Source organism: Chiroxiphia lanceolata, chromosome 18 (assembly GCF_009829145.1).
Source record: "Chiroxiphia lanceolata isolate bChiLan1 chromosome 18, bChiLan1.pri, whole genome shotgun sequence".
In the NCBI taxonomy this organism is placed as follows: domain Eukaryota; kingdom Metazoa; phylum Chordata; class Aves; order Passeriformes; family Pipridae; genus Chiroxiphia; species Chiroxiphia lanceolata.
Genome location: NC_045654.1, coordinates 8,200,825 through 8,227,100, shown reverse-complemented (window position 1 = coordinate 8,227,100; position 26,276 = coordinate 8,200,825). Strand labels below are relative to the sequence as shown.

The following is a 26,276-nucleotide window of genomic DNA, read 5'->3' as shown; positions in this document are numbered from 1 at the left end:
ATCATGTCAAAGCACTGACACATCCCAGCCCCCTCCTCCAGCAGACATCACTGAGGATCCCCCCCCTCTTTCCAACCTCCCTCTTTGCAGGTAATTTGATTTTCTGCTTGTGCTGCACCAGCACAATCTGGCTTCACCCAAGGGCTTACGAACATAGCGTAGATGAGCACTTTGATTGCATCCAGACAGAAAAATGAGAGGCAGCAATACTGATTTGTAACGAAACTGACTTTTATATAAATTATAAACCCATCCAGTTTAAAGCAGTTCAGTTGCAGTTGTGTCACTTAAGTCCGTAGAAGGCTGAGGCGTACACATCTCCTACAGTCATAAATTAACAGGAATCAAGGAAGAGAAAGTTCAGATAAAGGCTGCAAATACAACAACAACAACAAAAAATTCCCTAAGTTTACTAGCGGTTAAAATAAAGTCATGATTATCAAGGATTGCAAAATATAAATGCAATTTTTGAACAGTTAAAAAGTACAAAAATGATGGGCAACACAAACAAGCATCGTACAGTTTGTCCTGTGTGTAGACAGAGCAGGGTAGGAGATTTCCAACCTTTATCTACATCAGACACTGATTTTAAGCCGAGAGGAGTTGAGGAAATCTGTAAAAGGATCGTGGCTCATGATCCCAGTAGTACAAAAGCAGTATTTTTTTCAGTCTGTAAACAGTAGTCTTGGTAGCTTCTTCTAGGTATGTTTTTCAATTCATCACCCAAAAAAAGAAAAATCCAAAACAAACAAAAACAAATCCTAAGGGTGGAAGAAAGGGAACAGCAGCAATGGGTTATAGCTTGAATTTCGTATCAGGTCCCAGTGGGACATATTCTGGAGGGGAAATGCTCTTTCGTAAGAAATATATAATATATTTAACTGTACACAATTTATAAGGGGAGAGAAATTCTCCCTCAACCAAGCCCCCAGTCAGTCAGTACAGAGTCATCTTTGTACACCACTTCCTCCTAAAGAGAAACTACAGCTTGGGAAAGGATGGCATATGGTTTTAAAAAACACTGAGTAATCCAAAAATTCTGTTTGACAAGGTTATCACTCAGCAGTGGCTGGAACTGGAACGAGCAGAGCAGGTAACACTGAAACAGTCACTATTCCCCCTGTGCTGCCAGCACTGGGACGGGGAGTGAGCCATGGTTCCATCTCATCCCAGATGACACACGTCCCCCACAGCAGTTTCAATTCTGCTTTCAAGGGAGCTGATGCAGAAAACCTTTTTTTAACCTAAGTTCTGCTTTCAGCCCACAGGAGGATTTTAAACTTGGTCGTGTTACCTCACACTTCACTTCTGTCATCGTTGCTTATTGACACAACCGGTTGAGTTCAACCTGCTGCAGCAGCAATGGAAGGAAAGCCCAGCATGGATCAGCCCCTGGACTGTCCCCCATCTCCTCTGGCTGAGGGCACCGTGACAACCTTGCATTCAGTGCTGGTGTTTGTGCAAAGCCTCTGGAATTAGCAAAGTCTGGGGAGGGAGGGGACAGGGACAGCAGCAGGGACACTTTACCCCTGTGGCTGAGAAGGGCAGTGCCTGGTTTTGGCTCAGTGCTGCTCCGAACTGGCACCATCTCACCACTGGGGCTGTTTTCACTCACCCTGCACATCTGAAAGCACCAACTTCGGTCACCAGTCTTGCTTTAATTTAAGGAGCACACCCTTCTTTCAAAAAAGATATTTCTATACAACATATAAGAGTTCAGTTTTGTTTTTTTCCTTTTCTTTTTTTTTTTCCCCCGGAGAAGTATTACTATAAAACAGACTTAACACATTTTGGTGTTCCTCCAGCCCAGAGCACTTACCAGACATCATGAGTAAACCATCAGGACATCCATGACAATTTGACAACCTGCAGACATTCCTTTCCCTTTCAGGATGGGGCAAAGCAAAACTAAATCCAGCAAGAGCAGCTATGGGATTTTTTTTTTTTTAATAGAGGGGATTTATTAAAAAAATAGTCTCATCAACATTCTAGCATTGCTAACAAAACAAAAGAGATGACAAAGGCAGCCAGCTCTCTCAAAACTTTAAATCTAGACCTTAGATACCTGCTGCTTTAAATCAGATGAGGAATCTGTGGAGTCTGACCTGTCCCTTATTTTGCAGGTACATGAACTTTTTTTGCCTATCACTTCTAGGCTGCATTGCTCCTTTAAAATGAAAAAACCCATCAGAAATGCAGATTCTGTGGGAGCAGATGATATGATCACACTTTCTAATAGAAAGCTTAATGAGCCAGTACTGGAATAATCAAAGTTCAACTGCAAAAAGCAAGCTACAGGTGCAAAAAGGGTTCTCAGCCTCGTTCCACAGCGGAAGCAAAAGTCACCTCTGCCAACTTAAAACCAAAGCCAATAGGATTTCATTTCTATTAAAATATTGAAGTCTTAAAGTTTCAGTAATCTAAATACACTTTTTAAAAGTCATGACTGTTGCTGTTTTACGTTAAACTGACATGATATCAGCAGTGTCAGACTTCACTGCACGTTATATACAAGGTCTCTGGGTTTGTCCTTTTTTTGCTGAAACACTCGTTCCCATCTCCCTCTGGAGTTTGCTCCTCATCACATTGGCAGTTTCTCTGAGTGTGAAAACACAGCGTGTGCACTGACACCTCCTCCCTCCGTCCTCTCCTCAGAGGAACCAGCTGAGTCCCAGCCGAGGGAGTTCTCCCATGTGGCCTCACCTCTCCCTGCTGGACCAACACATGGAATTCTTTCAGCAGGACCAGGTGCTCTGCAGACAAAACAGGCAGCTCCAAACCAGGCTCATCTCATTAGAGGCGGCTGAACGTGGACATCTACAATTCCTGCATTTCTAAGGCAAGGACCATACAAAAATTATAAACACTGTATGGTGATGAAAATACAACTCCTTGGAGAAAGATGCTTTACACTGGATTTCTATTGCTGCTTCTAAAGACCATCTCCAGTTGTTTCTAGAGATCAGAAGGGAAGAAAGTTAATTTTCTCCTGTTGCAATATGCTTATGAACATGTATAAAAAGTGGTCAAACCCCGGTGAAGGGTCCCTGCTTCTCATTTATGTACAATAATTTAAATCAGCTCAATACATCTGTAATACCTAAAAAAATTGTTTCATGATTTTAAGTCCTTCATGCATTATGAGGAAGTTCTGGATTAAAGTGATGGTATAGTGGATGTTGCTTCTGTCTGGGACTCTGGTGTCACTCCCCTGTGGAGTCTGTCAAGGATGCATTTCTCAAATCTTTAGTTTTTTAATGGTATCGAGTCTCTTTTTCAGCAGCTCCCCAATTTCCTGAACTGAGTGATGGTAACTGCTCTGGACCTTCCCTTGTACAGTCTTTGTAAACTTTTTTTCTTCCTGCAAAATGCAAAAGAGAAATAATTCACTGCACAGCAACTGTTTAAATCCCCCCTTTAAACTTCATCCACCATCTCAAACACTGACAAGAAATTTGTGAGGACCACAGTGTTTACAAAGGGTATCTCTTACCTGTAAAAGCAGAGTGTCCTTGAGGGACAGCTCTTCAAGTTTTAGTGCAGTCAGAATTATTTCAAGCCCTTTGATATGATCTATTACATTGGAAGTTAATGTCTGTAGTTCAGTTACATAATCCAGGAAGTGGGTAAATACAGGTGGCTATAAAAACAAATACATATCTTTAATTTCTAAACACATATTAATGTCCATTCTATCTGACAACTCACATTGTAGCATCATTCTATCCCTTCTCCCCAGTGCTAAGCTATATTTTACCTACCCAGATAAACACTCCCAGCTAACAAGTTTACTGTAGTGCATTCGAGGTCTGTGACACTCTAGACTTTAGTGTTTCCCATTAAAAAGCTGTCACATGATGTCACATGTGCCACATGACCACTGGATTTTAAACAGCACTTTCAAAAATTAGCCCTGAGTCACCTTTACCCACGTCAGCCTCCACAAGGCAGAGGTTACAAAAACCAGTTTATGCTCACGTTATCTATGCTGATTTTTCTTTCAGTATAAATAAGCTGTGATTGGGGGTAGGGGAGGAAAGAAGAATGATTGTCTGTACCATAGCTACACTGCTTTCTTTTTTTTTCTTCTTCTTTTTTTGCAGGTTGGATTTAAAAGGTCGGAGGACACTGTCACAGTAACTTGATACCCACAGGGCAATGGAGATCGTCTGGAAAAAAGGTACAAACGTGTTACAGGTTGCATTTACAGGAGGCTTCTAAACTCATTTTAGTGTTCCTACTGGTAAGACTCACAATAGATGGAATATGCAACAAAATCTCTGCTCTCACGAGTGACTGAGATCAAACTTTCACTGTGTTTCAGTCCCAACATTTCTACCCCCGGTCCTCCCAAATTTCTGGTTTCCAAAACACCCAAAATACCTCAACAAAGAAGACTAAGTTTTCTAACAGGTTTGGATGAGTTTTTAAGGTGCCATCTCTGACTTCGATCAAATCACCTTTACATTTATTGAACAAATCTGAAAAGGAGAAAGAAAAAGGACAAAGTAGAGCACCATAAATGCATATTTTCTGTACATGACATATCTCAGTGCAGCGTTCAGAGCTGGGAGGGGACTGCCCACTAAGCAGTTGATGAGAAGGTCCGGCTCTCACATTTCCTCTGAATTGTGGTTCACTACAAACAGCATCTCCACACCTTTCATCAGCCCCCCTGGCCCAGGGGAGACAGGATTTGCCAGACCAGGCTGCAGGGGAAGTGCAGTGACAGGACAGGGGACATTCTGAGCATGCATCAGCTTCAATCAGACAAGCCAAGGGCCATCTCAGCCTTCTCCAAGCATCTTTCACAGAGTCTGCAGGTGCAATAACACACTCCCAGCCCTGCAGCATCCTCAGAGGAGCAGGAAGCACTGCCTTAGCTACCAGTGTCTATTCTGGAATTACCATTTACCTGTCAGTCGTTCTACTAAAGACTTGAAACTATTCCCTATTCTTTCCTGGATTTCTGCTGAATCTTCTGCAAAGAAATAGAAATACAAAATGATAAGCTACAAATTTCTGTATTTTCTGCTTCCAGAAAACCAAGAGGCATTTAAATGTAATTCAGTGTCAGCAGTCAAAAGCAAATGCAACTGCTTTCAAAGAGGAGCCAGAATTACATCAATATACACTGTACAACAACAAAGACTTGCATAAAACATTAAATGAAGGCACTGGCTCCCAGATAATTCAGTGTCAGACAGAAAATTAACACACAAGTAACAGTTTTGGGTCCACATCATCCAACGCCCAGCAGCTTTCAAACCAAACAGAGACACATCTCACTCCCTCCCACCCACCACGGCAATCTGGTGAAACCCCTGCCCCCAAACACTTACCTAAGCCATTGGTATCTAGTTCATAAATATCACTAACAAGATAAAACAAGCTAGTCTGGCACTGACAGCTGCCATTGCTGAAGAAGCCAGCCATTCGGGTGGGAGGAGGGCCAAGGACAGGATACTAGGCAAGAAGCAAAGAAAAAGATAAAGGTGTTGCAGCTTTTCCTCATCTCAAACCCAGAGTCTGGCACATCTCCCAGTCACATTCACACCCCACAAACCCAGGGGCAGGTAAGTGCACTGTGCAGCCTGCGGGGTGTTACACGATGCAGGTTCTCTGCTCACATTCACAGTTTCACATTCAGGAAGAGCTTTGGCCTCAGTGGTACCTGAATTTTTTGTTCTAGAAACTTCTTCCCTGAATCCACCGCCGCTTCCAGCTGCTGGAGCAGGGATCTGATGGTGTCAATCCTGGAGGAGACGCCGTTCTCTGCAGTCTTTTCCGAGTTCTTTGGTTGGATGGTGTGGCTCAGAGTCGGGAGGCCGCTCACCAGCCTCAAAGTCAAGGACCGGATCCGCAACCACAGGGTTTCTTCCTCCAGTGAGAGCTTCCTATGTTCTTCAGAAATGTCCCTACAGAAAGGCACCAAAGGTTGTCACGGAAATGCTCCAACTTGGCACAGCAGCTAAAGCTTTCCTCAGGCACAAAAGCCTACCCAAAGCTCTCCTAGAATGGACGAAGACGAAGGAGTGGCCAGAAATTAAGAAAAATATAATACATAAAAAGGCAGCACTGCTAGAAGTGATGGATGGTGCTTGTTAAGTCTGCAGTCAGCCAGCCCAGGGAACATTAAATTTTGTTGCCCTGGAAGGAATTTCTTTGCCATGTGTGTTGTAAGGAAATAGTGTGACTCTAGAGTTGAGGGTATTTCTACTCACCTGTCTTTTGGATCCCAGCTAAACAAGACTGTCAGGTCCCTGTTGTCACGCAAATCTTTCCATGGAATGTCATCCTCCTCTGGGCTCAGACTCATGGACTTTATACTTTCTTCTAAACTGGTTGATCTGGACATAAGAACAAGCATTAATCAAACATCTGATCACTGGAAAGAGAAATCACAGCTCACTAACAGACCATGTTCTGTCCACTGTGCAGCTCTGCTGATGGCAGGAGTGTGGCACACACTTGGCACTGACAAGGATGTGAAGGGAAAGCAAATTAAAATCACAGACTGAAATCTTACAGTTAGAAAAGACCTCCAAGATCATCAAGCCCAGCCACCAGCCTCAGCACCACCACCATGTTCACCACCAAAGCATGTCCTCAAAGTGCCACATTTACATGTTTTTTGAACACTTCCAGGGATGGTGACTCCACCACTTCCCCAGGTAGCCTGTTCCAATTCTTGACAACCCCTTCCATGAAGGAATTTTTCCTAGTATCTAATCTCAACCTCCTCAGCACGACCTGAGACCATTAAAGGCACAGAGGAGCATCAGGAGGAGAGAGATGTTTCTGCCAGAGCTGCAGGTGCAGCTCCCCAAGGTCTCACTGGGCCCGTGTTCTGCCCATGCACAAACCCCCCAGTTTCCCCCCCCCAGGTGCTGAACTCACATATTTGCTTCAAGTAAGAGGTCCAACAACATCCGCTCTGTGCGAACTTGGGCGAAGTGAAGGGAAGAGTTCAGCCTGTTCCTGAAGGCAATGAATTCCGGGATCTTCTCAAACGCCCCGTACTTGTAGGCTTGGATGATGTATTCTGAGGTCTGGAAGAGAACACACAGCAGTCCTGTGTTAGTCACTGCCCCAAAATGGGAATAACCACCCATTTAACAAGGTCACTGCCAAGGAATTGCATTTCTGGGGATTTATGCACCCAGAGATCAGAACCTGACAGATCTTCAATCCCCAGGAGAAGTCTGCACTTCTTCAAGTCATCCCCTTTGCTACTTTAATTTGGGAATGCCCAGATACTCCAGAGGCAGTGGGTTTTAACAACCCAACCAACACTAATGAGATTTAACAACCAAACCAACACTAAGCATCATGTTCCTGTCACCACAGACCGAAGAGATGATTTTGGAAGGCTTTTTTCCCCTTCCTTTTTTTTTTTGTTTTCCAAATAATTAAGTCCTTGCTTCGTTATGAGAAATACTTCCAGGCAAAAGAAAGATATCCCAGATTTTCTGGAACTTACTTGGATGTGTGTCACATATTACCACAACATAGATTTAAAAAAAAAATAAAAAATTACTCACACATTTTTTTATTTGTTTCTCTTTTTTATTAGAGTTTTGAATACAGTATCACACAGTGTGTACATGTTACAATACAAACACCAAAGGAAGCTCTCAAGGTCCATGGGATACTTTGCTCTGATGAAATGCAGCAATAAAGGCAGGCAGCCAATATTTCACAGTCCAGGCAATCTCCAAAAAGGAGATTTATGTGATGAAGGAGCCCCAAACAAGCACAATGTTATAATGAAAATGTCTGAAGTGTAGAGACAGAGTGAACTGTTTCTGCTCCCAGCCTTGAGAGGTGGCTGTATTTTTTAGCATCAGAATTACTCCACAATGAGAATTCTGGCAAATCAAGTATTTTCTTTCTGAACAAGATTCTGAACTGCACTGAAGATGAGAAGCACCAAAAAAAGGCCAATTTTATATGGTCCTGACAGACTCGACCTGTCTGGAAGGCTCAGAGAGACCAGAAGGCAGCACTTACAGATCAAAATCACCTTTTCTTTCCCTCCAACACGAAAAACTATTTTTTTTTTTTTTTATTTTCCCCTAAGAAATTTGGTTATTTGCAATGTACGAAAAAAAGATGCCAAATATTCAACAACATACCCTGTGATAACCAGCCTTGCAGAGGTGCTTGTCAGGCTGCAGGACTGGGCTATGGGTGCTAATTCAACTCATCGGCGTGGATTTTAAATCCCCCCAGGCCACGTTGGTGCTGTTTGCCTGCAGTATCTGCACAAATCAGAGACGGACGGACACAAGAGAGTTAGAGATTACTTGGGGTTCTGCACAGCTGAAGGAGGACTTGAGAAGGATTTTAGTTCTGGCCAAATATAGCAATGCTGCCTCCTCTCTCCTCCCTGTCCTTGGCATCCTCTCCCTGAGAGAAATACAGCATTGCACAGCATCCTAAATGGCTGTTCTGTGGGACCCACTCAAACAGGATTCACGTCAGGCTGTGAAGTTCAGCAAGAAGGAAAAATGGATTTATCCAAAGCAATCAGTGTGATTCAGGAGCTCTATTTTTATACCAGACCGCTTGGTTTACATCCCACACTTCCTGCACAGCGCTGCACAGGACGCAGGCTCTGTGCTGGAAGACACTGCATCTCTCTCAACAGTGACCTAGGGAGGAGCAGGCAGCACTAGAAATCCTGGAAAATGGGAATTTTTGAAGGATAGTCCTCCTTTAACACTGCAGTTAGATGTGGTCACAGGGCTTGAAGGGGAAGCTGCTGTCAGGACCCTGAGCATGAAGGGGCAACCCCAGCAGCAAAGAAACTGGTATCAGATCCTGACCTTTTGATACTCAGGACATGTCTTATGGCAAGGAATCCCTTTCTTCACCCCCTCTCTTGCCACAACATCATCCTCAGTGAAAGGGACCCTGAACTGAGCTTTCACCTCCTGCAATTTGCACCTCACGCTCGGTTTAAAGGACACTTCCTATTTGCAAGTAAGCTTTTGAGGCACTACCCAACAAAGGATCTTAAGGATACAACCACTGGAAGTGTCCAGAACACAGGAGAGATTTGGCTACCTGGAAGCAACAACAACTCATGGTCCTTTGGTCCCCCACACTCTGTCTCCAAGACAAGACATGATGTGAGTGGGTTCCAGGTGCATCCTCATCTTGTCACATGAAGAATTCTAACATTCTACTGCACCACTTGTGCCCCTCTGGTAATTCCAATATTTTAAGGTGTAGCAGCATGGTCGAACTGTTCAGGCAACACCTTTTCAGGATTCCTGGAACACGAGTTGAGTAGCATTCTTCCTGCCAACAGCACTTGGAACGTTGCCTTCTTCATCTGCATACAGATGTTGAGCTACTGGAGACAACCAACTCTTCTCTGCCACAAGAACTTTTATCATTGATGCCAAAGAGAATAACCTGCTTCCCAGGGAACCACACCTGAATTACTTGATTGTTTTCCACGGAAAGATGATTTCTTGATGCTTTCCAATGCAGTGTTCCCAAGCAGACGAGTCACATCCCACAGTTTTTCCGATTCGCTTTTTCTCACCTGTACCAGCAGTCACGTGTTTATTCACACAGTTGGTTCTGGGGATGCTTTTCACTAACATCCACCAAACGACTTTTAAACAAGACTGAAAAGTTACACCTCACCAAAAAAAAAGAAGCTGCCACTACCAGCAATAGACACACAGGATAAAATCTGGATCCAGAGCTTCACTCCCAGGAATCCAAAGCCTCTTAGCAAGAGGAATCAGTTAAACAACAAGTAAATGAGGGATGCAAAGCAGAGCGAGCTCCCAGCCCATCCCACAATCCATGTGCTGCTCTGTGCATCCAGCAAATTCCTGTGTCAGACACAGGTCACAGGAACTCAGCATCTCCCTTCCAGGCACAGGGAATGGCAATGTGAATCCTGTGCCTGGGAATCACTTGGGCTGCCAACACAGCAAGTGGAATTCTCAGGGATTCCTGTGTGAGCATCTTTACTGCTCAGTTCAGACAACTCCTGTGTTTTTATCTATTGCTGGGAGAGTGGGAAAGCAAGTTGTGTCACTGCAGAGCCTTTGGAGCCAATTTAGCCATTTTCCACTGAAATGCACCTTTGTTTCTTAGGAATTAAAAACCAGTTTCTTCACCTACCTCTCAGCAGTGACCAAACTGTACAATATAAACACACAGGATATATTCCCACTCCTCAGAATGGGGTGGTCCCTTTATAATGACGTGCACACCCCATGACCCCTGTGTGCCCAGCACAGCCATCACTGAGTCAGTGACTGTAACATAAAGGATTCATAATGTGCCATCCCATCCTGAGCCACCACCCCTGGCTGCTCCATGACTTTCCAAAATGCCGGTTTTATGACACCAGGGGTTTTTTTGCCACACGACATTTCACTTCAATTACTGCATAAAATCACAAACTGTTGATTTAAAAGTAATCATATCTGGGTTTTTTGAAGAGCATTAAAACTGGCTTTAATAAAAAGAAAGCTAAAGCAAAACCTCATGTAACAGTAAGTTGCAAATTCCTGCAATAAGAAACACAGGTTGAGGCAACCTTTACTACAAAGTTGCACGTGCTATTCCTCCTTGTTACCATGTTATTAACCTGCATTTCCATAAGCCCTTACACAGGGCACAGGCTTCTCCAAGTCTCCTTGACATATTGCCCTGTTACAAGGTCACAAAGGTTTCTTTCAACTTACATCTTTCTGGTTGGAGTGGAAAAACCTGAGTGCAAAATTGCAGGATTGGGATGCAGCAGCATAATGGCCAGGGACTCGGCGTAGCGTGTCAGGAGATACCTGCAGCAAACACAGACAGCAGTCAGCTCCAGCCCTGGAACCCCAACCCCAGACAGATGCAGCACAGCCCAGCTTTCAGGGGAAATGTGGAGATTTAACAGCATTCACATTAACACTTTCACATTCAAGTTTAGGTTTGAAAAGTAGAGGAAGGAATTCTTAATTTTTTTAAATAGTATGTGGGGAGTTGGAGTTCCTCCATCCACCTCAAGTGTGGCAAGAGCTTTACTCAGTTAGATGCCCCCAAACATACTCAATTAGATGGCCCCAAAAACACCAACCAAGGCCATTTGGTGTGTTTGCTTTAATTAGTGTTCCCAAGCTTTCCTGAGCAACACCACGAGCTGGAAAACCAAGCTATAACTAGCATCAAGATAGATGTTTCACAAATTTCCTCCAGATTAGTTAATACTCAGTTAATTCTCTGAAAATCCAACACAGGAAAGATACTCCACAAACAGGGAAGTGGATGTGTCTCCAAACCCCAAAACACTTTTACACAGGGTATGAAAGCTGATAATCTGCTCTGTTTTGGGTGGCAGAGCAAAGTGCAGGTCTCAGAAGGGGTTCTGAGGGTCAGCAGCAGCAGGGATTATTCTCAGTATGTACCACCCACCCGATGGTGTCGTGCTGGATGTGCTTGGCATCGAGGCTGGAGTAGAGCTCAGCCACGGGTTCGAACGCCCCGAGCCGGCAGTAGATCCGGATGAGCAGCAACTTAAACTGAGCATTGGAAGGACTGTGAGCCAACCCCTCCTCCAGCAGAGTCAGGCACTGCCACACAGCTGCCTCTTCACCTGCAGACACACAGAACACAGGTGTGAGCGGAGAGAGGCACCCAACAGCCCTCAGCACAGTTCCTCTGGGACTGGAGCTTCCTGCTGTTACACACCTCTCCTGAACGGTGCCAGGGATTTACAAGTGCAGATGGCACAATGTAACACCTGCTCCAGCACTACTGCTGCTCCCTGAGGGAATGGGGGAGGAGTAATTCCTCACAGGGAATACCCAGCTCACATCTGCACAGAGCACAGCCCTCACAGTGAGCCCACTGCAGGCAAAGTGACCCTCCCTGATGGATCCTGCACTGACTGGGAATTCTAGCTTACACATACAGAGCAATCCCAAGCATTATGCAAAAGAGCCAGGAATTCAAGAGTCCATGTGCACCAGTGACCTGCCAGGAGCCTGACTATGGCTTTACTCAGGTTAAAGACTAAATCTTCCTCGGGAAAGACAAAGGCATTGCTGACAACTACACAGAATATAAACAGTGCCCATGGACATCCACCACTGGACACTGTGGGACTAAGAGACACAAGGAAGAGGTGTGGAGTACAGCAATACTCAAGACATGGAGCAGGTCCCAGCAGGTCTAGAAACCAGGGATCCAAAAGACAAAGTATGTCAGGAAGGGGAAGGAATGCTCTCGAAACACTTCTCATATCACAAAGGAGTTGTCAGCAGAGCTCGTGCAAAGGGAGAGAAACAAGGAATTAATCAGAAAAATTAAATCCCTTTAGAGGTCAGTGAGATTCAGGTCAAACACCAGCTGAACAGAGACTCCTCAAATACCCCATATTGCCAAAAAACAACCCCAGGAAGCTACAGGCCATGCCAGGTACTCACTGCCCACAGGGACACAGTTTCCCCACCCAACCATCCAGGGTGGTGAAAAGCAGGGCACAATTTTGGGAACGTACCTTCCAGCCACAGATCAAGCAGCAGGTGAACTGCAAGCAGGCAGTAGTAATCTGAAAACTGCAATTCAGTTTTCAAACAAGATTTCCCTAAAAAGAAAAAAGAAAGTTACTAACAGTGCCGTCAGCGGATCTCACAGGCAGCGTTGTCAAGTGACACATCCATACATGTGGATTATAACCACAGTTTAATTTATAAAATCAGAATCAGAAGTGTCTTAAAAACTCAAGCAACTTCATACACGCTGCATTTGTTTATCACTGAGTGGATTTTGGAGCACTTCATACATTGAATCTGCTGGAAGAAGAAAGGACTCTCCCACAACTGCAAGATTCACAAATTAATACTCCCGGCCCAGGTGTTTGTTCTGTGCACACCAGTGATAAAGCACGGCTTTTACAAAGTAAAAACTACCCTGGAAAGTCTTGTTTATCTTTAAAATACATTAAAATAAAAAAAAAAAACTAAAGGAAATTCAGGTATAGCCGAGGCTATAATGACAAGGAGGAAGCCAAGTGTCCTCAGCACTGAGCTGCAGGATCAGGTTACAGATGTTCCTCACCGAACTCCAACCCATGGCGGTATCTGAACATCAGCTCCCGCACCACCGTCAGCTTCTCCTTCTTGTCCATGGCGTGGTAGATGCCCAGGAGCCTGGAGAGCTGCACCACACACAGGTGCTGCTGCAGGGCCTTGATGTCCCCTGGAAGGGCCACCTCGTTCTCGGCCGCTGCTGACAGGGGGATCACCTCCAGCAGCTGCTGGATGAACTGGGAGAGAAACACTGGGGTTCAATCCTGAGGGCAAAGCATCATTCCCCCCCTCAAACCAAGCCAAAAGAGCAAGGTGGAAGCATTGAATCAGTCACATCAGTGATGCTCTGAACAGTAAACTAATCACAGTCCTCAGCCACAGAAATGGGACCCTGGCCCCCAAGCACTACAAAGGGCAGGCAGAGGGCAAAAGTGCTTAAAAATCCCAAACTAACCTCAAAATGGAGTTAAACAGCAGCATCTGAACTACTCAGGAGAATTTAAGTCTTTCTTAAGAAAGTTCATCTAATTTGGAGCATTACACTGAATGAAGATTTCTACTGCTCCACATGAATGATGTATCAATATCAACCTTGATGTCACATTGAATCAGTGGTTAAAGATACTTAACTTTGCTATTTTTTAATTCTTGAGCACACAGCTCTAGTTGCACTCGATGGCTTTTATTAAGTTTCATCAAACAGATGGAAGAAAAAAAGAAAATCAGGGGCTGGTTTCCAATGCATTGACACACCAGGGAGTTCAAGCACCTGTTAACCTCCCAGTAATAACAGATGCAATTAAAATAATTAGTTGCTGAAAGGCTTCACAGCACACTTCCAGGCAAGTGTGGTTTTGCACGAGCTGTTACATTTTCCCTCAGCTCTGAAGTAATGTGAGGTCATCAGCTTTGATTAATGACTTCTTGCTTGAATTAAGTCATCAGAAAAGCAGCCTGTCATTGTTTGCTGTTTTAATGGGAGACAGAAGAGTACTCCCAACACACAGCCAAGGGCTGGACACCAGTTTCTTATTGTGAACACTGTTGGATTTTAGGGCAATTTAAAACTGAGTTTAAAGCCAAAGAATTCAGCTTTACTGCACTTGGTACTGACACATAGGAACTGCATCAAATGCAAGCCTGAGGCCAAAGCTTCACAGCCAGAGAGGAGCAACACCAGGCACCACACACACCAATTCCCATTTTCCCACAGAACAGGCTGGAGATTGTGACAGATCTTTGCAGTTTGAGGGTTTGCCAAGCTGAGCAAGGTCAACCACATCACTTGGCTCTATACTCCAATTTACACCTCTCGAAGTCAAGACTGATGTCATGACCATTATTTCTGGAATATCTCACATGTCAGTGGCCCAGCAAGATCTCCACCTTCCCAGCTACTGAACTGTAACTGTAATTTCAAAACTCATCAGCACTTCAGCACCACAAAACCTCCTCAACTACTCGTGCCCTTGACCGAGTTAAACTGCTGCAGATGCTGCTTTAGACACAGTCAGAGAACAGCCAAACACTGGCAAAACCTTCCAATCCATCAGTTTGACACAATATACATTCCAGAATTTATTCAGTAAATCAGCAGCAGTTTTAAGGCCAGACAAAGTTTTAGAGAACTTATTCAAAGTCATGGTTTTACAAGCACTGGGACAAAACTGTCACCTAAACTATTACTGAATATCATTCTTTCCACTCCTGGTTTAGAGTTTGTTTCCTGGAAAGTTAGGATTAAGCCTGATCAGTACTTCAGGGTTACCTGACAATAGTATCACTATTTCCAGAACCAGGAGTTAAACATCCTTCTGACCAAATCTCTTGCCAGTGGGGTAAACCCACACCTTTAAACATAAAACATCAGCATCCACCCATGCCAGGGCCACCTTTCATCAGCAGTGTGGCTGTGGGAAGAGCTGTATTAGCCCTCAAAAACATTGTAATAAACTAAAGAACCACGTTATCTACACTTTGTTTACCAACATTTTCTCCCAGCCTGTGGCTGATCCCGGATTCCCTGCCCTCCCCAGCGCTGATCCCTGCACACAATGGCCCAGACAAACACTGGGGTGAGTGACAGGATTCCCAGCTGCTGAAGTCATTCAGGGCTGCTCATGACTCTGCACAAATGGGCTTTTCAGTCCCAGAGAGCTGTTTCAGAGAGAGATTCTGGAAAAAACTGCCGTAGGTCTCTCCATCACCCCTCAAGCAGCATCAATGCGTCCATTCTTTGGCACTGCCAGAGCCAAGCAAAGCATCTCTGGGACACCCTCCCTGCATGGGATGAGGGAGCAGCTTTTTCCCACTAAACAGAGAAGTTTGAGCTCAAAGCCTGACACCTGATACCTTGAAATGGTAATAAAAATGCCAAAGGAATACAAGATCTGAGACTCTGCAGGATCAAACTCAGCTTTAAACCTCCAGTAAAAATCCTCAGAATGAAACTGCTCAGTGTTCAGATGTTCACAGTATTTTCTACAGCACAAAGAGTTCTCTGAATTTCAAACAGAAAGGAAAAATTTGATGTTGCCAGTCTTTCCATATGATCCACAGGTATTTTAAGATAAAAGCACTAGAGTGCAAACATCCACTGCAGTTCCTGCCACACTTTATCACTTTATCTTTCCTTACCTTTGAGTATTGGCTGGGTGAGAGGAGATCCACAAACACTTTGAGATCAGTAAAACAGCAGGGTTTGTCCCCAAATTTTTTGAAGTATTGGAACATTAGCTCTTCTGGATCACCTAGGGAAAAGCCCAGTCCACCTTTTTAACACGCTCCAGTACAAGTTGAATCTGTAAAATCACTCTGAGAAATCTGTTCACGCTTTTTTTCCCCCCTTCAAGATTACAGAGTGATTTAGAAAACAGAGCTGCAGATTTTAACAGAGGCTCAATGTCTCTGGTAACCAAGGACACAAAAAAACCACCCCAAGGGCTTCATTCAATCTCCTCTGGCAGATAAGTGCTCAGCAATACAGGAATGCACACCCAGCCTCTGCTTATCTAACCACGACTTATTTTTGGATGGTAACACAAAAAGAACTAGTAAGGAGCACAGATGTTGCTCTAATCATGTTCTCCTTCACTGATTGCCTAAATGCCACTTTTAAATGCGAGTTTTTAAAAAGCAAACCCAAAAAACTTAAATGAACTCCCCCCACCTCCAAAGACTGCAGCGTTAACAGCTGGACTTTCCAAAGAGCAGAGCAGCAGGAACACAGTGTCAGTGACTGCTCCTAAATCCCAGAGGTCCTGAAAACTTCCCTGCTGGCTTTTCCAAGCCTGGACTAGTCTGAACTACCTGCCTTTCTTCAGGGCTCACCCTTTAATGCTTTCCAAATTCTTTACACAGAGAACAGCAGGTATGTTTTCGTCACAGACATTGTGTTTAACTCAGTGTTCCAAGTTTTTTTCTCTCTCCAAAAGCTGGATTCCTCCCCTAGCCATGGCTCTTACCTAGTTTATATTCATCATTGCAGCCTCTGTGTCTCAGACGCCTGATCAGCTCCAGTTTGGCTAAATATGGTCCCCGGAGCGGCCGAGAGCTCTTGGACTCCTCCGTGATCCTCTCCTCTATAAACTCCACAGCTTGTTCCACAGAACAGTGCACCTCTCCTTCCAGAGAGCTGGGAATTAGAGACAAAAGCTTCTTGGATTTTTCCCAGCGTGAGGGCAGGGATAACACACACTCAGCACTCCCAGGATGCTCTTAAGGAAATCTAAAATCCACTAAATCCATCACCACGGAAAATATTAACTGGAAGAGTTCTACAGTGCACAAACAGCTGTTTCCAATAATTGCCAGACTCCAGATAAAAGCAAGGATAACACATGAAACAAAGCAGGGAAAACACATCATTTGGGGCGTGATGGAGCCACCCAAATATTGAATATATGGACACAAACAATTCCCTGTAGCACAAAGGGCAAAAAAACTCACAGCAAAACTGGCAACTTACTGCTCTTCTTCTGCTGGAGGCGTCCAGGACTCATCAATGAGTTGAAACACTGAATCAAAGTAAGTTATATAAAACTGCCAGTCATCTGAGCTGAAACAAAAATCAGGCACAGGACAAAATTTAGGGAATTGCCAAAACAGTAATTCACAGCTAGTACTGCATTCCTTGCCAAAGATAAACTTAAGGAATGGTGCATCATCATATTAGAGGAAAAACCCAACTGCAATAATAAAATCATTTCCCCTCCAAAAGGTCTCACATCTTAAGAACTCCATCATCCTGAATTTCTTGAAATGTATTAAATGAAACCATTTCAATACAAAATTGAGGCAAGCTATAAACTTTCCTCCTCACATTTACATTCCACAGCTCAGCAACATCCCCACAAAATGCAAAGGCAGAAGTTTCTCTTCTGTATTTAACTTATATCTAAGATGAGGGAAGAGCTAAACTCAAAAAGCAAACAACACATCTCTCCTGACAGTTCTGAGACAGATCTGATCAGACTGGAATGTTCTGTCTCCTGGTGCATCTGTTCCAAGCACCACATGCATTTCCCACTGTGAAGTCTGGCCAAGTGAGGGAAATAAAGTTAGAGAAAATGAAATGCAAATGCAGTTCTCCTCCTCTCTGTCAGAGCTGGACAATCAGCACGGCCTTTAGAAATAAGGAGGTAACAACACTTTACTGCATTAATGTGTTGCTAAATCCTGCTTGAAAAAGCAGCACCTACAACCTTGTGCCCTTCACCACATCCCTTCACCATTCCACCCTGCCACCCTTCTCCTCAGGCTTCGGAGCATAAAGCTTTGAGATCCTCTGATATTCTTCTCTTTTAACCCCAGAAAGCCACTAAACAAGGCAATCCACAACCAAGCAGGGATTTTTCATCCACGTTTTGGCAGGACTGCAGCACCACCCCTCACTTTTTGAGCAGCAGCCGCCTGGACAGCGCGTTGCACTCGGGCCACCGCCGCAGCTTCTTGTACATGGCCATGCACTTGTTCTCCCGGCTCTGGAGCTCACTGGTCAGCTTCTCTGCACCACAAACACAAGGGAACCTCATGTCAGCACTGCTTCCCTTCTCTGCCTGCTGCAGAAAGCTTCTTATTATAGCCCAGCATGCAAAACAGTGTAAGAGAACAGGAGAGAGGACAGAGAGAGATTTCCTATGGAAACTGTCATATTCCAACTCCTTAAAACTCCATGTCAATCCTCAGAAAGGGTATTAGAAAATTCATTTTTTCTTTTAAATGGCAGCTACAACAAACAAGCATAATATCAATTTACTACTGCAAAATCCACCACTGAATAATGTTTAAATTCCATAAACATAAGTGGGTAAAACCAAGCGGCACAAACACATCCAGAGTTTGCACCAAGGTTTGAAATCGGTACTAACTCAGGCTTCCTAAAATATTACTATTTTTTTCTGGAAGCAGTGGGCAAGTCTGAAGCAAAGCAGAACTCTGTGTCCTCCACACAACTCTGATTTATTAACAGAATAAATTACCTCCCAGTTTTCCTCTCACAACGTCTAAGGCTTCCTTGTACTTCTCCAAACGTTCCAGAATCATGTAGTACAGCTCAACCTTAAAAGAAAGATTAGACTGCAGTGAAATTTGCTGGGAAAACCATACACAGGTGTGCCAAAAAATAACTAGGAGACACCAGGCCTGCCACAGTTATCTTTAGCATCCCAAAGGGTGGAGCACTCTGAAATGTAGGTCTTTTTTTCCATTCTTAGTCCTCAGGTTTTTCTTGGGGCCTCCCAGGGAACAAAGCACTTCATCAGTCAAATGAAATGCCAAAAATCTGCCTTGGCCACACAATTCCAAATCCCTCTTAACCCCCTGCTCTTGGTTTTCCTTCTGTTCCACTCCATCCACGTTACTTGCAAAACATTACTGATTATTATCTTGGAAAACTGTTAAAATAATCAACTTCCCAGTGCACTGCTTGTCTCAATAAAGCTCAAATCAAGCCGAAAGTATCCCCAAGCCTTACTTCAGCCTCAGCTTCTATCTTATCTTCCTTCACCATTTTTTCCACCATTCTCTCAGCCAGTGGCAAAAACATGGTCTTGGAGAGGTTTTCATCCTGTGCTGAGATGGACTGAGGGAGAGAAGGATTATTGGAACAGCTCAGTAACTTTTTGTCCTGTCCCACCCACTGCTTTTTTCACTTTGGAAGAAGAAAAGAAACAACCCAGGTGCTTCAAACCCCCCCAGTCACCCATCCAGAGCTGCCTCCTGTGACCTGCAGAGTGCAACTGCTCTGGGAAAAGGAGCAGTAAAATTAGTGACACACAGAAAAGCTCATTTTTGATTATACTGACCAGAGATTTGCACATCTGAGCACACAACATTCATGGTAAAAACCATGGAGCCAGAACATATTTGTGTGTTCCACTGCACAGTATTTTAGAGAATGTGATTAATGCCCCTCATGCATATTTTTTGTTTGATTTTGTGTCTGATTAGTGCCCAAATCTCTGCCTCAACTAAGAGCAGCACAGCTGATCTGTGTCTATTCCTGCAGACTCTGCCAAGTCCAGAGCTCTCATTTTTTCCCTCCAAGAGCCTTTGTAATTTCATTAGAGAGGAACAGTTCTGACTGAGAAACTGCAGATATTTGAGGATTATCATTATCTCTCTACTAAAATGACAGTAAGATATTAGTCCAGCTCAGAGAATAATTCAGTTGTATAAACATGGTAAGGCAACAGTTAAATTGCATCATAAAAACACTTCAGCATTCATTTTGGACCACAACAATAGTGCTACTTAAGGAGGGCTCAGCCCTTCTCCCAGTACCACCCAGGAACAGGTCAAACATCATTTTACTTAATCTCTAATGTTTTCATTCAGAACATTTCTGTATCAGACAAACTCAACCTGTACACACCTGCATGATCAGGCTCATCACAGACCAGAAATAATACGGATTTTTGGGTACAATCTTATAAAGTGCCATTCCAGCCTGAAAAATAGAAGCCAAAAGTTTCATCATTCCTGAAATATATTTCTTTCCAAGCTCTCATGACAGACAGCAATGATGGCAGTGACAACAGAGAATCAGCAATTAGTGCCCTTTAGTTTTTCTTCACTGAATTCCACCAATACAAGCCCAACTGTATGTTGGATGCCACACTAAGAGCATGGGTGAGATTACTCTTCCCAGATAACAGAGAACTAAGGAGGAAATGAAGTGTGAAAAAAGGGATCAGAAGATCTTTCTCTATATTTTCATCTATTCCAGAATTCCTTGTAATACACCGCCAGCACAGACCAGTTGAAGGTACAGCTTTAAGGAAAGAAAGCTTTTCCCTTTAGACAACCCAGCCCCTAAAAAATGGGGTTTTAAGCCTTTCTGTAAAAACCAACACAGAGTTTAACTTCTGCACTAACCAAGCTCAGCTTCTGGAAGATTCCTTGTAACGTGACAAGGCACTGACAGTAAGAAATACAGAAAAATACACCTTAAAATAGCCAAACACCAATTGTTGCTCGTACCTGTTGCATCTTCTTGTACTCCCCAACCCTGGCATAGGCCATGAAGAGGTGAGAGTGATACTCTTCACTGTTGGGAACCTTCTTTACAGCTGCCTCGTACAGTTTAGTCACCAGTTCAGCTAAATCAAAACCAGACGCTTGAGTTAAGACAAATTTGGGAATATTTTAAAGCACAGCTGCCTAAAGAGCACCAGTGATGCTCTGAAATCACCCTAATTACACCCAGCAGCCACAGAAATGGTGCCCTGGCCCCAGGCACTACAAAGAGCAGGCAAAGGAGGAAAAGTGCTTAAAAAACCCCAAACCAACCTCAAAATAGAGTCAAATCAAAAGGGAGTTAAACAGCAACAACTGAACTGTTCAGTTCAGAATTTTAAGTCTTTTTCTTAGGAAAGTTTATCTAATTTGGAGCATAAACTATAATGAAGATTTCTACTGCTCCATGTGAACTATGTATCAAACCCAACATTTTCAGAGCCCGATATTAAACTAATTATTCTTATCACAGTTTGACTTATATAATTATATCCTGTTACTTCCCAATTGCCTATTTCAGTATTCTAAACAATTATTCACTCTATACTTTTTGATAATAGGTCTATCATGACAAAATACTTCTGACATTATAACATGCAAAACTTTCTTACATTTTCATCCTTCCAGATTTTTTCCCTACATATAAAACTGTAGCTGCCTCAGTGTAGTATTAGAAAATTAAAAGTAATTTTTCTTTCATAGTTTCTTTCATAGTTTAGAAATACTGACATACAGATATAAACATCTAATTCCAATTTCCTTGCAGGACCAAAAGTGCCTCACATTCACAAGTTCCTGAGTTATAAACCTAAAGTTATAAAGCTCAACTTAAAACCTTGTGGAAGTTGTTGGTATCACAGAAGGCTCTTGACATTCACAGGGGTTTTCTGCTGAAGTCACAAATACGCACAGAAATTTGGTGTATTTAAGAAATGATGCTTTAACTCCACAAACAAACTGGGACAGCATCAGCAATTGCAGACTGACCACCAAACAGCCATTCTGCAGCAGCTGTTTACCCCATGGTCATTTCTCCAGCAATTCAACAATAAATACTGGTACAACACCACCCCACAAGGAGCTGCCAGGGACGACAAGTGTTCAGAGCTGCACCTAAGAAGGATATAAGGTCTGGCTTCTTTCAGAAAAGCACATGAAGCTTTACTCCATCACTCCAACAGTCATGATTTAGTACTTTTAAAACAGAGAATCACTATGAGGAACCAGACTGAAAAGCAGCTGTGGTCAAACTGGGAGGGCAGGATTTCCCTCCCATTTCTCACCCAGTTTCCTGAGCCTGAGCCCCTCGACTACAACACAGCATCAAACACACTCCAAACCACAACCCACTGATTTGCAATCTCTGCCACATCTACTGACAACAAATTCCAATAGTTTCGTTAACAAAAAGTGAACTCACAGGCTGCTGGATGATTATCAACCTGCTTCATTTAGGAACTGTTACACAATCATGTTAATGAGAAACCTGAACAAGGTTTTTTTTAGCTTTATGGAGATCACTGGAGCCTTACAGGCACCATTTAAATTCTCTGAGTCCTTGCAGCCTCTCACACAGACAAACTCTGGATTTTCCACGTTTCCCACCACAGTGGGTCCCACAAACTTCTGGCAGAATGTAAATAATTGAGATTTTTAAGGCAGGCAAAGGAACAAACTCACGTCGGTGCATTTCCCGGTACAGGATGGTTAATGCCTGCAAGGAATTATCATCTGTGGGTTCAAGTGCTGCTACTTCTTGTGCCAGAGCATAGGCTTCATCCTGCTTGCCAGTCCTCTGCAAGCCATGGCCTTCAGAACCTGTGGACACAACACAGGCAGCTCTCAGGATTTGCAATTACCAGTGGAATCCTCTTGTTCCTCCTCAGGCTTTGCCCAACCACCTGTTTTCTCCTACAAAACTTCAGCTTTATTAAGCTTCTAACCCATATGGCTGTAAAGAAAAACTCCCAAATCCAGGCTGCATCAAAGAGGGGGATTTAATTTCCTACCAAATATCCAGGCTGTTCCAGCATCACCTGCCACTGGGTTTTCTCTCCCTGCAGGCTGAACACTGGCCAGTCCTGCCCATTTTCATTTGTTTCTTTTCAATAACTGGCCAGAGAAGTGACATAAATGAGATTCAGGTCAATGACACTCTCTGCAGCTGGGAAGCTTTCAGAACATAGAAGTGGTGTGACCTGTAGAGGGAAACCCCCAGGGAAATGAGGAAAGTAGGAAAGAGAGTCACATGTTCGGAAAAAGTGAAGGCACAGAACTGCCTTTCCTTCACCAGGGCACTGCAAGGAGGGAGAGGACAAGAAGCAGAAGAGCAAATGCCTCCAAAATTATGGAATCACAAATCCCAGAATGGTTTGGGTTAGAGGGACCTTAAAGCTCATCCAGTCCCACCCCCTGCCATGGGCAGGGACACCTTCCACTATCCCAGGTTGCTCCAAGCCCTGTCCAACCTGGCCTTGGACACTCCCAGGGATGGGGCAGCCACAGTTTCTCTGGACAATCTGTTCAGTTGGTATGTTTTACAAAGACTCCACCCCACAGGAGATGTTTTGGTGGAAGCTCCTACAGGGAAGTGTCCCAACCTGAGGTCTCAAAGAGGCATTTCTGAGGCCCAGCCCATGTGCCAAGGTTGTCTGGGTGGTGCTGACAGCCAGACAATGAGCTCGGGTGTAACCAATGCTCCACTCACTACCACAGGATCTGTACGAGTTCAGGCAAACGAGACACGTGGATCAGGACAGAGATATTCCAGAGGGTTCAGAAGACACTGGTCTCTGGAAGATCACAGTGAAACACCTCAGACAGAACGAGGTGGGTGCCCCCAAGCCACACTTACCTTGGCACAGTGAAGGTCCTTGTGCTTTTTGAGCAGTTTATCCGCTTGCTGGATTGCCATTTTATTATTGCCATTATCCAGATAATCTGCACAGGAACAACACAGCCAGTGTTACACACAGCACAGGCCACTCTGCAAAGCCATCTCCAGTTTTACCCTCTGCTCTTACACCAGGCGCACAAACCACCTTTTCCTTGTACAATTACTCCTAAGCCAAATGTTGAACGTTGTGTCACTTTGTGGGTGAAGGATTCATCTCACTGTGCTGGTTTTAGTCATCCAAACAAACAAGCTTTTGTAATGACTCCACATGGATCATGACAGCAACAAAAGAGACACATAATAGAAGGGATTCTGCAGCAACAGCTCTTTGCTGGCATTGCAGCTCCAGTGCTTCAGCAGGAAAAGGAGAAATTAATTGGGTGTGCCTTGGGAGACTTTCAGTGACTTTTAACAGGCAGGAGGTTACAACTTAACACTCACACTCCATAAAAGTGTTCAGTGAGAACTCCTTGTCCACACCATCCATCCCCCAGGCAGAGCAAACTCGTCCCCTCACAGAGCACCACTGTGCTTCCACCAGACTGCTTTTGCAGACACAAGTGTGAAGCATCAATATTTCCTTGGGGAACATCCCACTATCCAGTGAAACTTCAGCTGCAGAAAACCCACCTCGAGACCATTTTCTGCTTTTTAGCTCGGAATTATAATTTTCAGATTGATCATCATGTTATTAGACAATTACAAGCAAGGAGTTTTAGATCAAGACATGACCCCTGTGTGCTTCCCTTCCCTCAAAAATTCCTATTTCCAATCCAAAACCCAGCTTAGCTGCCCCTTCATGAGCAAGGGAAGGGTCTGCTCACCACTGCTGTGGCCAAACTATCAGCAGAGCTCATTCCAGTTAACTGGAGTACATTACACACCTCTTTCTCCTCAAGACTGTCGTTCCCACTATGAGACAGAACTCTTTTACTGAGTAAAAAGGTGACCTTTGCTGATTTCTGGGCTCATGGTACAAACTGTGCATCTCTACTAATGAGATTTATATTCAGCAGCTCCCACATTATTTCCACGGCCAATGTGTGCTGCAGATTTTAAAGCAGAGTTAATTGGGCTCCTGAGACCATCCAGAGCAACCCTCAAATGAGGCAGTATCTCCACACTCCCAAAACTAACATTGCTGCCACAAAATACAGTCTGAAGCCATGATACTTTGTCTTCACATGGGTGTTTTAACTCAGGAAAACCCGTGTATCACCTTTAACATTAAACTTAAGGAGGGATTTCTCGGTGAAGAGGCTTCAAAAGTGTGCAACAGAACATCAGAAACTCTGATTTAAGGATCTGTGTCACACAGTTTACTGACACACAAATTACCCACCACTGTCTGAGGTTGTTGAACATCTCAGCTTTGGGTCTCTTGAAGTAAACCAAATAACCAACAAACCTCCCTAAACTGCAGCATGAGGAGACTGTGCTTTGCTAATAAGTCAGTTTGTTGGAAGTCAGAGTAGGTGGCACATTCCAAAGGAACTAAAGGAAAATAAACTCCAGCCCACATCAGTCACAGGTCTGTAGGTGGGAGGCTGGAAATGGAACACCTGAACTTTCAGGTGAAGGCAGAATGAGCCCAGATGAAAGATAAGCAGAGCTGTCGAGGAACTCTGGGGAACCACAGCACAAACGTGAAAACACTGGTTTAAATCAAGAGGCAGACCTCGGCCCTGCCGCTGCACACCCCCAGCTGATGATCTGGGAAGTTGTGTATTTACGTCTCTAAGGACACACACCTTTATTCTGGGTTCTGCAGCACCACAGCCTGAATTCAAACCTCACACTGCAGATAATCCTTTCCAGAACGAGCAGAAAAAGATTCTAAAGCTCTCTCCCTAAAAGCTCCACTCTCTGAAAGGACCACAACGAGACATTCAACATCGTCTGCTTCAGCACCGGCTGAATTCACACAGATTTTTTCTAAGACCACTTCTCACCCGGGTCATACCACAGATAACCGCACACCAATAAAACCGGCAATCACAGCACGGACAGCAAACTAAGGGAAACACTTGAAAACGCGACATAAGAGGCAAACCGCAACGAACTTGAACACTTTTAACCGAACAAACCATCTCCCCTCCCTCTCCCGGAGCCCACCGGGGGACGCAGAGCCCGGACCGCACCATCCCAAAGCACACCCCCAAAGCACCGTCCAGCCCCCAGAGCCGACAAAACAGTCGCGGAACATTTCCCAAAACCTCCATCGCTGTTTTTTTTTTTTTTTTTTTTTTTAAGGGAAGAAACGCTACCCTACCCCGCGGAAGCGTTTATCCTCCCCCCCTTCTCCCCTACATCTGCATAGACACAACGCTGCCTCCAAACCTCTTTAAGCAACGCCGACTGCACGAAACACCCGGCGACCAGAAGCCTGACTCCTTCCAACTCATCCCCGCTTGTGAGGGGGGGGACCCGCGGGGAGACACCATCCCCCCCCGAGGGGCCGCAACCCCCGAGGCTCCAGGGCTCCCGCCGCCCCGGTAGGGGCGGCGGGAGCCCTGGAGCCTCGGGGGTTGCGGAGTGAGGGGCGTGAGGGGCGCCGCGGAGGCCGTACCGTAGATGGGCCGCAGGCGGCGGTCGTTGGGGTCCTGCACATGGCCCCGCGCCGCCCATGAGAGAGCGCAGAACGCGGCGCGCAGGCGCGGCGGGGCGGGCACGGCCCCGGAGGTGGCGGGAGCGGTGGAGGGTGGAAGGGGAGGGAGGGGGAGAGGAGAAGGCGGGACAGGGCCCGGGGGTGGGGGGGGATACAGGGAAGCGACCCCGGGATTGGGGATACCGGGATACGGCTCGGG

General features: G+C 44.6%; 1 protein-coding gene across 1 annotated transcript; it reads right to left on the bottom strand.

Moving 5' to 3' along the window:
• Nucleotides 1-210: 210 nt before the first annotated feature.
• On the bottom strand, nt 211-26,132 carry NAA25 (N-alpha-acetyltransferase 25, NatB auxiliary subunit). The gene is given in 25 exon segments (XM_032705705.1): nt 211-3,361; nt 3,494-3,640; nt 4,059-4,169; nt 4,384-4,481; nt 4,916-4,981; nt 5,343-5,466; nt 5,675-5,918; nt 6,225-6,350; nt 6,901-7,052; nt 10,722-10,792; nt 10,795-10,820; nt 11,437-11,617; nt 12,524-12,610; nt 13,084-13,291; nt 15,693-15,805; nt 16,520-16,689; nt 17,023-17,112; nt 17,949-18,060; nt 18,536-18,614; nt 19,030-19,137; nt 19,930-20,004; nt 20,538-20,656; nt 22,254-22,382; nt 23,424-23,513; nt 26,039-26,132. Coding segments are annotated over 24 exon segments (2,823 nt in total). The 5' UTR covers nt 23,488-23,513; nt 26,039-26,132; the 3' UTR covers nt 211-3,238.
• Between the last annotated feature and the right edge of the window lie 144 nt (nt 26,133-26,276).